The 14,153-nt window shown below is 38.8% G+C and overlaps 1 protein-coding gene across 1 annotated transcript in view; it reads right to left on the bottom strand.

The window, feature by feature from the left end:
- The window catches only part of LOC122797070 (E3 ubiquitin-protein ligase RNF166-like), a 308,293-nt gene that overhangs the window by 230,762 nt on the left and 63,378 nt on the right, over positions 1-14,153 (bottom strand). Inside the window, exon 2 of the mRNA XM_044065845.1 lies at positions 9,492-9,642. Within this exon, the coding sequence (XP_043921780.1) occupies positions 9,492-9,642 (151 nt within the window). The remainder of the gene's footprint in view (positions 1-9,491; positions 9,643-14,153) is intronic.

Raw genomic sequence — 14,153 nt, 5'->3', positions numbered from 1 at the left:
CACTAGTTAGGGATATGGAAACATACTTAAACAACAATTTGGCCTTTGAATAATACATAACCATGGCAGTAAGAAAATCATTTTCTGTCACCCAACTTAAAAGTAAGGGTATGGCATCCAGGTCCAAAGAAGTAATGGTATCACTTTACTCAGCTGTTATTAAACCCATTGAGTACAATGCCCCCTTGGCATGCATCCAGCAGGCATATTTGACACCTGGGGTGGCCACAGTGGTTCCTAACCATGAGAATACATTATCTTACACAGATCAAATTAGGATCCTGTCTTTGTATTCCATCTTCTACAGGTTACTGAGAGGCGATCTATGCCTGGCATATAAGGCATCCTCAGATCCAGCTTTGATGGATCTTTTGCACATCCACAGAACAAACAGCACCATCTGTACTAGATCTAAGGACTTAAACTTTGGTTGGGGCATCAATAGAACATGCTGGTAAGAAGGGTATGTGTTTCAAAGGATCCCCACACTTCAGAATTGGCTTCACATCCATGTGAAGCAGAGTCCATCCCTAACCCTATTTAGACATAACCTTGACCATTGGATAAGAAATCATAAATTCACCCCCTGTCTGACTCCCATGTCTCTGATGGACAGATGTCAATAGTAGGCCTACATATTGTCTAACAAACACCCCCCCCACTAAACCCTTAGTGACCTTCTAAATAGTATACCACTCCAGACAGACTTCTAAGTTGTATGAGGACTCAATTGGACTGGTTTGGGTTGTGTGGCTAGACTTATAAAGGTCCTGGTGGTTGCTAGCCTAATATATACCCATGAACCTTTAAAATAAATTTTCCTGGATATTTTTCATCTTGTTTTAAGATGCATAGAAAATGTATTAGTGCTGAACTTATAACTGAGTTAACTAAAACAGGTAGACCTTTATCCTTACTATTGTTGAAAATTTCCACTTTTTTTACTGTATTCAGTTGTCAGTGCCACATAATAGCAAATATTTATAAAAGCTTTATTTTTTCTAAAACAGGTGGAAACATACATACTCCCCAACCTATGCTAACTTTACCAGAATATAATAAATTATCACCTAGACCTTCCTATATGCCAACTAAAAAATGTGCACAATCAGCACATTTGTTTATCTTTTGTACTGCATCTTTTCATTGCTATAAGAATATTGCTCGTTTTCCATATGTTATTATTGATGCATTTGTTTCATTTATCTTATTATACTCTTGCACCATCCATGGCTCAACAGGTAGCACACTTTCCTTTGTAGCACACTTCTCTTTGGTGCTAGAAGAGTAAATGGCTATGGGTTCTATTCCCATGTAAAGTGACTAGATTACTTGCACAATTGCTGACATTGCAATGCACAAAGACAAGAATGCTGCTTTCATGAGTGTGCCATCCTTTAGATGAGACAGTAAATCCAGGTCCCATCTGCTTGAGTTGGTGATAGCTCAATGTATGTAGACATTCCTATGGCACTTATTGCAAAAAAGAGTAGACCAAGTTATCTGCTGAAATAGGCCAATGTCCCACAGTAGTAGTAGTATAAATCCCACTTTGTTTCTCCCCTGAATAGAGACTGCTAGCTTAGTGGGGCTAATTTGGTCAACAAAGGATAAATACATAATATAAATACATTCTTCCATAAATTATTGGTCTTCTGGCAAATCAATTAGCACTGAAAGGACAAGGAAGGGGTCCAAATGGAGAGATGAAAAGTCAGCAAGCAAAGGAGAGTAGTAGTGCTGAAACTCAATTCATCCTCCAGTCTTGATGAGTACCCTCATGAGGTGAACCCTGTTTTCACAAAATCTCACCAAGGTAATACCCATATATAGACTGTATTTATATAGCATATGTTATGGACAGAAGAAGGTCAAAAACTAAAGAAAATAGCTGGGTGCATAAGACCCAGTAAAAATAAGTGCTCAGTCCTGGCAGACGTACTGGTGCCAGGACTGAAAAAGATGACAGTGCAGAATCCTCAAAATATGGAAACACTACTACAATGGGACGAGACCAGGCCCAGGGGAAGGATGGCCCCCCTGTTGTAGAAGGAAAGAGCAGTCCCCAAAAATCAGAAAAACTGACAATCCAAAGAAGACACATAAAGATGATAAAGTGGACTGTTGAGGATAACAAAGAAGTTATGTATTGTTACTGTTATGCAAAAAGCCCAGAATTTCTGGACACAAGATATACAAAATGATTAAGAGAGAAATTAGAAGAAAGAAAAATACTTCCACCAGAAAAACTGTCAGAAGCTTCAAATGAAAATTTGTGTTGCTTAATACAACAGATTTGTGAAAAACAGTATATAGATCAAGAAACCTTAATCCATTTAGAAAAAGAAGCATCTGAGGAAGTGTGAAAATATAAGCAGCAAAACCAAGAAATATTTGAAAAGTAAAGAAAATGAAATATGGACAGGGGAAAGAAAGAGAGATTTGATATGGTACAATATTTATGCAAAGGAGAAATCCAAATTATTTGATGTAGAGAAGGCAGCCCCAAAGATATTTGAAGAGGAATACAGGCAAAGGCATCCGGATATGGAAAATTTCACATTAAAAAAAATAATATCACAAAGATGGAATGTAGAAAAGAAGATTAGTAAAGTAAAAGTTAAAAAAATAGAAGTTGAAGTTATAGAGTGCCTGTGAAGTGAAGGATTTGGCATAGAAGGTCTAACATACGTTACATCACAGCAGGATGGCGTGAGTCCCCAAAGTAGGGAGAAACAGGAATATCAGGAAACTTCTGAAGAAGAAATATAGACATGGGAAAGAAAAAGAGATTTAATATGGTGTAATATTTATGCAAAAGAGAAAGCATAACTAAAAAGAGCAGCACCAAAGATATTTGAAGAGAAATACAGGCAAAGAAATCTCATGGAATGCTTTACAATACAAAAAAATAAGAAGACAAAAAGGAAAAGTAGAAAAGGAGATTAGTAATGGAGAAGTTAAAAGAAATAAAAACTGAGGTTATGGAGTACCTGCAAAGTGAAGGATTCAGTGAAGAGAATCTAATTCAGAAAACACTACAACAGGATAGAGCAATGGCTATCCAAATTAAGGGAAAGCCAGTGGAACAGGAAGCAATTGGTCAGGTGCCATATGAAGATAATTTGGAGCCTTCCACTGGAAACCAGTATAAATGTTCACTTGAAGCTATACAGCAAGGAAAGAAACCGAAACTGTGGAAACTCTGACGCAGTTTATGTTGAGGAGTGACAAGCCAGTAAGTTCCCCAAAAAAAGAGCAACGAATGGCACAGGATGAAATGGAAGAGAATGTGCCAGAGGAAGATGCTATAGAACTTTTTACAGAATGCCCAAAGGAATTAGAAAACAAGGGATGTGCCCTCAGTTTGGAAGAAAATGAGCTAACAGAAGAGTTGCTTGATTTAATAGACATAGAGAGATATATGAAGATCAATAAAAGAAATATATTGCAGAAGGTTAATAAAACCCAAAAGTCAGAAGTCTGATAAAACAAATGAACATAGTAATTAGGACTGTCCATAGAGGTCCATGTGATATAATAGAAGTAAACAGGATATGTTACTGTGCAGCTAAATTAATAACTGATAAAGTTCTACCACAGGAACACAGGGTAGTGAGGGAAAGGAAGGGGAGAAATCAAACACCATCATGGAAATATCAAACAGAGAAAACTATAAAGCAGTTAAGACAAGAAGTGTCACTGTTAGAAGGCTATAGAAGAGGGAACAGATCAACAAAAATACTAAGCGATAGAGGTGATAAAAGCAATGCACAGTATTAGAACAGACCAGGATCTATCATGCACTATTGCAAATAACCAACTAAAAATTTCAGCACAGGTAGAAAAACTTAGAAGATATGAACATAAATATAAAGGAAATGTACAAAATAAGCAATAAGCAATTTATTGATGACCCAAAAAAAGTTCTATAGAGAATTGGGAAATAAGGTAAAAGGGACTGAAAGACCACCAAAAAAGAAGAAATAGATACATTTTGGAGAATTATCTATGAATATCCTGTGGAACATAACAAAGATGCTAAATGGATAGAAAAAAAGAATAAGATGTTTAAATGTACAGGATATGAAATGGGATGAAGTAACAGCCAGAGAGATTGAAAGAGAAAAGAAGAAAAGCCCCTAATTGGAAAACCTCAGGCCCAGATGCAGTACCTAACTTTTGGATAAAAGCATTAACATCTTTGCATGAAGATTTAGCCATGAATGAGAACTATTTATAGGCTCACCCCGAACAAACACCAACCTGGTTAACAACAGAAAAACAATGCTCCTACGTAAGAGTGAACCTGCAAGCTACCCTAAAAATTATAGGCCAACAACTTGCCTTTCGACGATGTATAAACTATACATGGGAATTGATGGCGACAGAGTTTATAGTCATTTAGAAGAAAACTCAATTATGGCAATAGAACAAAAGGGCAATAAAAGAAAGACATATGGAATAAAGGATTATTTGTTGTTAAATAAAATCACAGTGGAGAACTGTAAAAAGGGGAAGAATCTAAGTATGGCATGGCTTGACTACAAAAAAGCATTTGGTAGTATCCACGAAATCCAAAAGTCCAAAGCGGATGGTGAGACAATAAAGCCCAAGGAATGATCGTTTTAAAATCGCAATTTATAACACATAAACGCTGAACAACCATACGTTTTCGTTTGTAATCACTTCATCAGATGTGGGTCAAACTACAAATCCATTCCATTTATAGTTTTCCTATTTCAAATCAACCAATGACTCATACTGTAATAAGACTCAATAAAACAAATACACACATATATCTTTTCCTTAATAAAATGCAGATTATTCACCCTAACTTACAATAAAACCAGTTTTTATTAAAATATTTATAACCAATTCATTAAATATATATAATAAATTAAAACATTTGATAATGACTATAACAATGTTAAAAAAAAATGTTGTGTTAAAAAATACATTATATATAACATTGGTTCTATCTTGTGGTTAAAATGAAAATTACATCCTTAAATATTCCTTCTGTTAAGCAGACAAATTCATGAATAAAATTATTATCAGTGAATAAAAAAGAATAAAATATTTTTTACCATTTTTTAAAAAAGAACTAAAATAGGGAAAACATAAGCTTAATATGAACACTAAAATACGTAGTACATCAAGTCATATTTTCTTCTTGTTACAATTTTGCTGCTCTTAATTTCAGCAGGGAACTGATAGAAATGTGGTCATCCAGCATTAACAACACTTAGAGGACTGTTAAGCACCCCTTAGGTGCTGTTAACATAGAGTCTGCACTAAACCAGACAGCACTGATCAGAACATAGCAGCAGCATGGCATGAAACGGCTTTGTTTCAGCTTCCCTTTCAGCCAGGTGTGTCTGTTAAAGTATACCCAGTACTTCGATTACAACTGCTTTCTTTACACAGGGAATAAATAAGATGTCAGTCACTTCCCCGCAGCTTAGCTGGTACAACGCATCACTTTTTTTAACCTAAATTTTCACTTACTATTAGTATGTGGAGAAGATAAATCTACATGTACTACAAAGAATTATGACTGGATCTCCAATCATAATGAAAAATGATGTGTTCTTGACATGGATGCTAAGACCGACCTTTTGATTATTGTTCTCAAGGTGTATTTCTTGGCATCCATGTGTAGAACACATAATACGATGATTATGATTGCTGATCCAATCATAACCCTCTATATATTAAAAATGTTACTTTGTCCTTCTGAGTTTCTGTCCTCTGTATGACTCATTTTGTAAAGAAATTTATAGACACGTGTGTGTGTGTGTGTGCGTGTGTGCGTGTGTGTGTGTGTGTGTGTGTGTGTGTGTGTGTGTGTGTGTGTGTGTGTGTGTGTGTGTGTGTGTGTGTGCTCATGAAACACAATAAAATTAATGCGCGTATTCACTAGTATTGTTCTTAGAAGAGTTAGTCAAATTAAAATTAATGTCTACGGTCCTATGTTTTACAGAGATGTCATTTTAAACTTCAAAAGTATACCAAGATACATACATACAAACAAATATTTGAAGCACCAGCATTCATGCCCTTCGAGTCTACCAATATACCAAAACAGCTGTTTCCCATAATAAGTATCCAAAAATATCTAAAACTAGTGCTTGCTTTAATGTAATTCAGTAGTGTATTCCATGCATTGGCTACTCTCTCAAAGAACCAATTAGTGCACTTCTCATTCCTATAGAATCTTCTACATAGGTTATCTGATGATTCTCTAGTACTTTTTGATAACCCCAAACATTCCCAGAGGTATTTGTCTCTAAATGCCCTACATACTTGCATAAGGTCTCCTCTTAAATATCTGTATGAGACACGCTACAACTTCAGATAATTTAGTCTTTCATAATAACTTTAATTTTCACATCCATGGATGCCCTTGCTATATTTCCACTGTACTCTTTCCAGTTTACTCATGCTTGTTTTTTATAAGGTTTCCATATTGTTATTTCATACTCAAGTTTGAGTTTAATGTAACTAACAAACAATGATTTCATCATTTCCGATTTCCTAGACTTTATAAATCTTTTTTTACAACCAAATAGGTCTACAAGTATCTTTAATCAATTGGTTGATATGATTAGAAAATCTCATAGCTGGATCTATCTATATCAGGTCCTTAAATGAATCTACAGTTTAAATCATTATGCCACCTTTCAACTTATGTCTCCCAAATCTCATATGCTTACTTTTTGATGCATTTATCAGCATATTATTCTCCTCTGCCCAAAATAGTCAATTTTGTCAAGTTCTTTTGCAGACATGCCCTATCTGTAACACATGTAATCAGTTTACCCAGTTTCAGGTCATCTGCATACAGACTGTACAACACCACAGATGAAAAAGTTAGGTCTGAAGGATACAATCTAAACAAGTAAGGGTCTAAGAGAGGGCCATGTGAGACACCCTGACTGTAACCAAGAATTTCACCTGTCTAGTTGCTGTATGATACTTGCCAACTGGGTTGGGAGGGTGGCCTAATGATTAAGGTGTTTGCCTTACAAACACAAGGTGCAGGGTTTGAGTCTCACAAGGGATAATTGGCTAAGCTTAAAATGGCTTGCAAGGGCAGTTAGCTTAGTACTAATCTATGAACCTTATCTATGTCCTATTTGCAAGTCTTGCAGATGTTCATCTTATCAAGAGTACATCAATACCTAGTTGTTCTAATTTATTGATCAGTGTTTTGTGTATGACCCTATCAAATGCTGAAGTTAAACCTATATAAATTGCATCCCAGCTCAACTTTTCATTCATAGCTGTTATTATATTGTTATAGAACATCATGTTACAGGTGGTAATAGATCTATTTTCAACATATGCATGCTGAATATATGGTTTCAAGTCCCAGTCTTTCCTGTTCTGACAATAGCTTATCCAATATTACTTTCTCCATTATTTTTCCACAACATGACTCTGGGCTTGTCCTGCCCCCACCCTTAAAATTCAGGTTTAATAATTGCATGTCTCTAGTCTTGAGGGCTCTCCCCATATTTATATGACCTAGCAAATAATAGATATAATGGTACTGTGAGTTCTTGCTGAAGTGTCTCAAGTCATTATTATGAATTCTGTCTCCTCTCTGTGCTTTGTTTGGTTCAAGTTTGCATAGTTCTTTTTCAATATTATCTAATTTGATTTCAGTATCCGAGGTTACCTGGATGTCACTAGGACAACTTATCACGCCCCTTTGTGGAGCCAAACTGTTTTGTATACGATTTTGGAAATATATCTATAATCTGTTGTGTCTGAGAGTAAATTTTAAAATCTATATACAGTTTATCAATTTGTACACCTTTTTTCCTTTCACATCTTATGTATCTATAAAATGGTTTCCTACTATGCTCAATATCTTTATGTAAACTTTCCTCATATTTTTCTTGGTTGTTTCACGCTATGCTTAATTTGTTTATCCAGCTTGTTTATTTCAGTTTGCAAAGCTGTAGTTCGACTTGTCTTCAATTTCTTACATATTTTTGTCTCTCACCTTAATTAGATATCTTGTTCTTATGGAAACATACCCCTCTGACTTTGTATGCCTAGATCCTGATGTTAAACATTTTTTTTTTTTTTTTGCACTCAGTTTCTCTTCAAAAACTTTTCACATTCCATCTGCAGTTTTTCCACTGAAAACATCACTTCAGTTAGTTTTACATAGTGACTGTTTTGCTTCCATATAACCTGTAATTAATCCTCTGTGCATTGGTTTAGAGTTTAGTTTGCCAGAATTATCTAGCAATGAATTAACCTTAATACCTCCATGATCACTGCACATCAATGGTGTTAAAACTTTACATAAAGTAACAGTAATTTCTTTAGGAGCAGGAACAATATCTAGAATGATCTGTTCCCTAGTAGTTTTTTTTTTTTACAATCTGGATCAATTGTTCTTGAGCATACATTGTGAATAATTTCCTTACTAATGTTTTTGAATCGATATTATTCCAGTTTGTTTCTGGAAATTTAAGTTCCTGGCTAATATTATTCTTCTCTCCTGTGTTTCGTGCAAGAAATGTATGAATTCCTCCAAGTCATCAGCACTTGACTTTAGTGCTCTATACACTTCAACCATTGTTATATGCTCCAGGGTTGTCTTTACTGTCATTGTTACACAATCTATAGTATTGGTGTTATCATTGTACATGTAAAAATCACAGGTCTCATAACTATCTTTAATCCCTATCATAACACTTCCACCTGCTTTTTGTTAGAATGTCTGTTACAATAAAAACATATTAAATAAATAAAAAATGTTTCGGATATGATAAAAATGTACATATACCCCTAAATATACAAAACACTTTCAATAGGTAATAAACAGTTAACAGTAACATGACTAAGTTGTGTATCTTTATAACATTATATCTTTGCTCCCCTTAATTTTAACAATGGTATTACAGCCACAATTTCATTTATACCTGGGGAGGTAGTGGTTTGAAACATTTATTTAATATATTTACGTAATTAATTTATTCTTTGTTTATACTAAAGGTCATGCTCCTTTAACAAGTTACATTAAGAACTGTCTTAAGAAATGATTCAAATGACAGTCATTAATTAACAATTGTTGTTAAACAGTTAATTGATATTCATTCCATGAATGGTTATAAAAGGATTAATTTACACCAAATGATTAATTTCTGATGAAGTCTGCAGTTTGGACAAAAATGCCAAGTTTAACTTTAAAGCATCACATGTGTTTGATATGCTGGTGTTACTTCTGCATTTGGTGAATAAACATATTAAATTTACAACTACTAGTGTTTCGGATCTTTGACCATTCCAGCACATTTGTATCTGGCTGTTTTTTATAGTTTGGGAAGTGTGCATGGCTGTTTTTTTTTTTTTGATTCTTGAGTTTGTTAACTCCACTCATATGTAATTCATGTCTAACTCATCTTAAGGATATACACAGAGATAGTCCACAGTCTGACATACTTCTAGAAATTCATCAAACAAACCTTTTTGTTACATTTCTTGCAAGTTTCAAATACAGCCTTCATCTGTGCATCAGTATCTTTTGCATGTTCCCAAATACCATCCATAGCTTTCCGGCAAACTGGACATGTCATTCTTGCTTTTAGAGCCTGCTGGAGACATGACCTGCAGAAACTGGAAGGCAATATAAAAGTAATATTATTGCTAAGTGTGTATGTGACACAATTCCCATAAGAAAAGTAGGCACAGTCCAACTGTCTAACTGTGAAAATGGTTAATATCTTGGCATGACATCTAAAGATATCACATCTCTGAAATATATTATATTTAAATGTTAGATCTTGGACACCAGTCATACTTTCTTCTAGCACTTCATACAGACCAGTCCATTTTAAAAATATTTGTTTCCTTACATAATATATCATTTAAATATTAAATTACAATTTCAGTTCATCTGAGTTGCATAACCAAATTGTTTTAGTCAAAACTTTAAAGAAGGCTTCAGACATTGAGTCTAAACTATCAATCTGAAAACTAGTATCTGAACTTTTTGCCTTTAAATGTTGCTCTCTAAAAATTTTTAATACTTTGGTGTACTGTTTAATAATCAGGGTATTAGACTTTGGACACCATGTAAAATATAAAGAAGTTATGTACTCACCATAACGTTCCATCTCAGTAGGTAACTTCATTTGTCAGCAACCTGTGGGTATCGGATCCGACCTGGATCCGAGCTGGCACCTTTCCAAGCTAAAGATCCGAGCTCCAAGCTCCTTCCCTTACCCATAATACCCTGCTACCTCCCTCCAGTCCTCAGATCGAGTTTGCCAAATTATCAGTCAGCACTAAAACACGCAAAAACCTGAACATCCTAACCTGATACCTACCAGGAGTGAATCACTTAATTTTTCAGGTAACGAATTACAAGTTAGGGGGACGGAGGGAGGGGTCAGTTGCTGACAAATGAAGTTACCTACTCAGATGGAACGTTATGGTGAGTACATAACTTCTTTATCTGAAGTAGTTAACTTCATTTGATCAGCAACCTGTGGGACAGAGTCCCCAGCTACCAAAAACATGGGAGGTCCTCAAGGAAGAATATTCCGGAGCACTGCAGAGCCAAAGGCTACCCTCCCTCTGGATATCAGATCTAATTTATAATGAGAAATAAAGGTATGAGAGGAAGCCCAAGTAGCCGCTGAACAAATGTCATCCAAGGGTACCCTTGACCAAAAGGCAGCAGAGGTAGCCATAGAATGGGTAGAATGAGCACGAACCCCCATGGGCACAGGCCGACCAGAAATTTTGTACGTGAGTAAAATGCAGTGAGATATCCACCTAGCTAGAGTCAACTTCAATAATGGTTTGCCCAAAGATGGCTTAGCAAAGGAAACAAAGAGCTGCTCCGACTTATGTGAGGCAGCTGTTCTGTGCTAATAAAAGCACAATTGTCTATGCACATCTAATGAATGTAGTCTGTACTCTCCTTTGTTCTGGTAGTTAGGAAAGAAAACATGCAGATTAATGGATTGGTTGATGTTAGCCTCGGAAGCCACTTTGGGTAAAAAGGAGGGATTAGTCCTGAGGGATACTCTGTCCTTATGGAAGACAAGATACGGAGGTTTAGTACACAGGGCTTGAAGTTCCGATCCCCTTCTAGCTGAGGTAATAGCAATCAAGAAGGCAGTTTTCCAAGACAAATACTTTAAGTCAACCGAAGCTGCAGGCTCAAAGAGGGGGGCCAGTAACAGCCAGGAGGAGTAAGGTTAGATCCCACGGAGGAACCGCATTCTTGACAGGAGGTCTTAAAAGAAAAGTACCCTTCAAGAAGGTCTTACAGATCTTAGAGGAAGCTAAAGGACCAAGATTGCCTACTATGTGGAAGTGAGAAATGGCCGCCATTTGAACCTTCACAGTTGAAGAACTGGCCCCCTGATGAAAGATGTGGGATAAGAACTCAAGTACTGCTGGAATAGGAGCTGTAAAGGGGTCCTAATTCCTTTGCCCGGCCCAGACAGAAAAACGTTTCCATTTACTGTTGTAGACTTTCCTGGTAGAAGGTTTATGTGCCACCACCAGGATGGATTTCACTGCGGATGAGATGCCGGGAGTCCTAGCCACTAACGGAACTAGATCAACCAAGCGGAAAGCTTGAAGTTGTCCAGGTTTGGAGTTTTCAATCCTGAAGGATGAGAAATCAGATCCAGAATGGGATCTAAGATCCAAGGAGGAGCCATGAGATGAGACCGTAGGTATTGGAACCAGGTTTGATGAGGCCAGAATGGGGCTATGAGGATAACCTTGCTCCCCAACCGACGAGCTTTCTGCAAGAATGTTGTCATTAACGGGAGAGGAGGATAAGCATAAAGAAGACCGGATAGCCAAGCATGAACTAGAGCATCTCTGGGGTCTCCCCTTGTGGAGGGATTAGAGCGAAAAGCTCGCTGCACTTTGCATTTGAAGGCGATGCGAACAGATCACAGCAAGGTTGACCCCACTTGAGGAAGATTTGTTTCGCTACTAAGGGGTTCAGAGCCCACTCGTAAGGTGAGAGGATAGTTCTACTCAGCTTGTCTACTAGAATGTTGGACCGACCCGGAATGTGCATTGCTAGCAAAAAATGGTTGGTGGATATCGTCCACTCCCAAACTCTCATGGCCTCTCAGCAAAGGGGGTAAGACCTGGTTCCCCCCTGTTTGTTGATGTACCAGACCACTGACATGTTGTCTGTCTGAATTGCAATAGTCCCTAGAGGAAGAAGGGCATGGAGAGCTTGCGACGCTAGAAGGACCTCCCTCATCTCCAGAACATTGATATGCAGAACAGTCTCTGTAGGAGTCCACGTGCCTTGGACGGTTCTGCCCATGCAATGCCCCCACCACCCTAGGCAAGAAGTGTCCATGGTCACCGTGGCTTGGGGTAGAGGCATAAAAAAGGGCCGCCCTTCCTGAAGCTCTCGGGAATGGAGCCACCAAAGCAGAGATTCCCTGCAAACCCTGCTGAGGGGAATCAGGGAGTACAATGGATGTCGAAGGATGGACTACTGGACCTGTAAGGTCCATTGAAGAACCCTCATATTCAAGCGGGCTAGGGGTGAAAGGTTGATAGCTGCCGCCATAGACCCTAGAACCCTCAGGACTAATTCCACTGGTGAGGCCGGAGACTGGAGAAGGGCTAAGACATGGAGAGTTAGGTTGCAGAGTCTCTCCAACATCAAGAAGGCCTTGGACTGAAGCGTGTCTATTCTGGCCCCTATGAAGTCCAGGACGTGAGCAGGCTGAAGGGACAATTTTTTGTAATTTATGGTGATCCCCAACTGGTGGGCCAAACGCATGAAATAATCCCTGGCCGAGCATAGTAGATGCCTGGTGGGAGCGGCGAGGAGCCAGTCGTCCAGGTAAGGAAAGACCTGTATTCCCTGAAGCCTCAGGTGGGCCGCTACAACTGCCATGACCTTAGTGAACACCCTGGGGGCTGTGGTGAGGCTGAAAGGAAGGACCCTGAAATGATAATGACTAGCCCCTAACCGAAAGCGGAGAAACCTCCTGGATCGCCTGTTCATTAGAATGTGATAGTACGCATCCTTGAGGTCTATGGAGCACATCCAGTCATTCTCCTGCTGAAGGGGGAGAATAGACTGAATGGTAACCATCCAGAATTTCTCCTTTCCAACGGACAGGTTCAATGTAGACCGGTCGAGAATTGGCCTTAAGTCCCCTGTCTTTTTTGGCACCAAAAAGAACCTGGAGTAATTGCCTAATCTGGACTGGCTTGGGGGGACGCGCTGGATGGCTCTTTTTCTTAGCAGCTCTTTTATCTCTAAAGCTGCCGCCTCCCTCTGATTGGGTGGGACATCGAGGAGGCACCCCAACTGAGGGGGAGGATTCACGAAGGGAATAGAGTAATCTCTGGATATTATTTGGAGCACCCAGTGATCTGTTGTGATGGACTCCCAATGTGCTAGGTGTTCTGAAAACCACCCCCCCGGCTACCTTCAGAGAGGAGCAGTCGGGCAACCCCTCAGGGTTGCTGCGCGGGTCGGTTGGAAAAAGGTTCCCTTGACCCGAAATTCTTCGGCCCCCCTCTGCCTCTGGGCCGCCGTCTGCCTTGTCCTCCCCTGCCTCTGAAGGACGAAGGGTCCGGAGTGAAATGGGATTGTTGAGATTTCCAGAACCACATCTTCTTTTGTCCTCTCTGGTTCCTGGAAAAGGACCTTTGAGGAGCCGAGAAGCAGATTCCGATGGCAGACAATGTCTTCCCATCTTTCTCACTCTGGAGTAATGTATCACGGACGGTCTTGCCAAACAAGGTAGAACCATCAAAGGGAGCATTCGCAAAGGACGCCTTGAAGGGTTCCGCAAAATCACAAAGATGGAGCCAGGCATGATGCTGCAAGGTGATGTCTGCTCCGCTGGTTCTAGCCGCCCCCTCCGTGGCATGGGAGAGAAGCCACATAGAAGCGTTGGATACCAACTTTAGAGTGGCCATTCATGCCGAGAAGGTTCTTTTGTCCTCAGCTGACATGGACTCTGGAGGTGACCCAGTGTACTCTTTGATTAGATCCCGCTGAAGGAGAATCACGTGTGCCAAGTAGTTCAGTGCCCTTAGGGAGAAGGTGGCTGAAGTGAACATCCGCTTTCCAATGCAGTCCATCGTCCGAGACTCCTTGTCGGGAGGATGCACCG

This window comes from Protopterus annectens, chromosome 3.part0, assembly GCF_019279795.1.
Source record: "Protopterus annectens isolate FY-2018-M chromosome 3.part0, PAN1.0, whole genome shotgun sequence".
In the NCBI taxonomy this organism is placed as follows: domain Eukaryota; kingdom Metazoa; phylum Chordata; order Ceratodontiformes; family Protopteridae; genus Protopterus; species Protopterus annectens.
The sequence above is the reverse complement of the archived record's forward strand: the minus strand, read 5'-3'. Positions and strand labels throughout refer to the sequence as shown.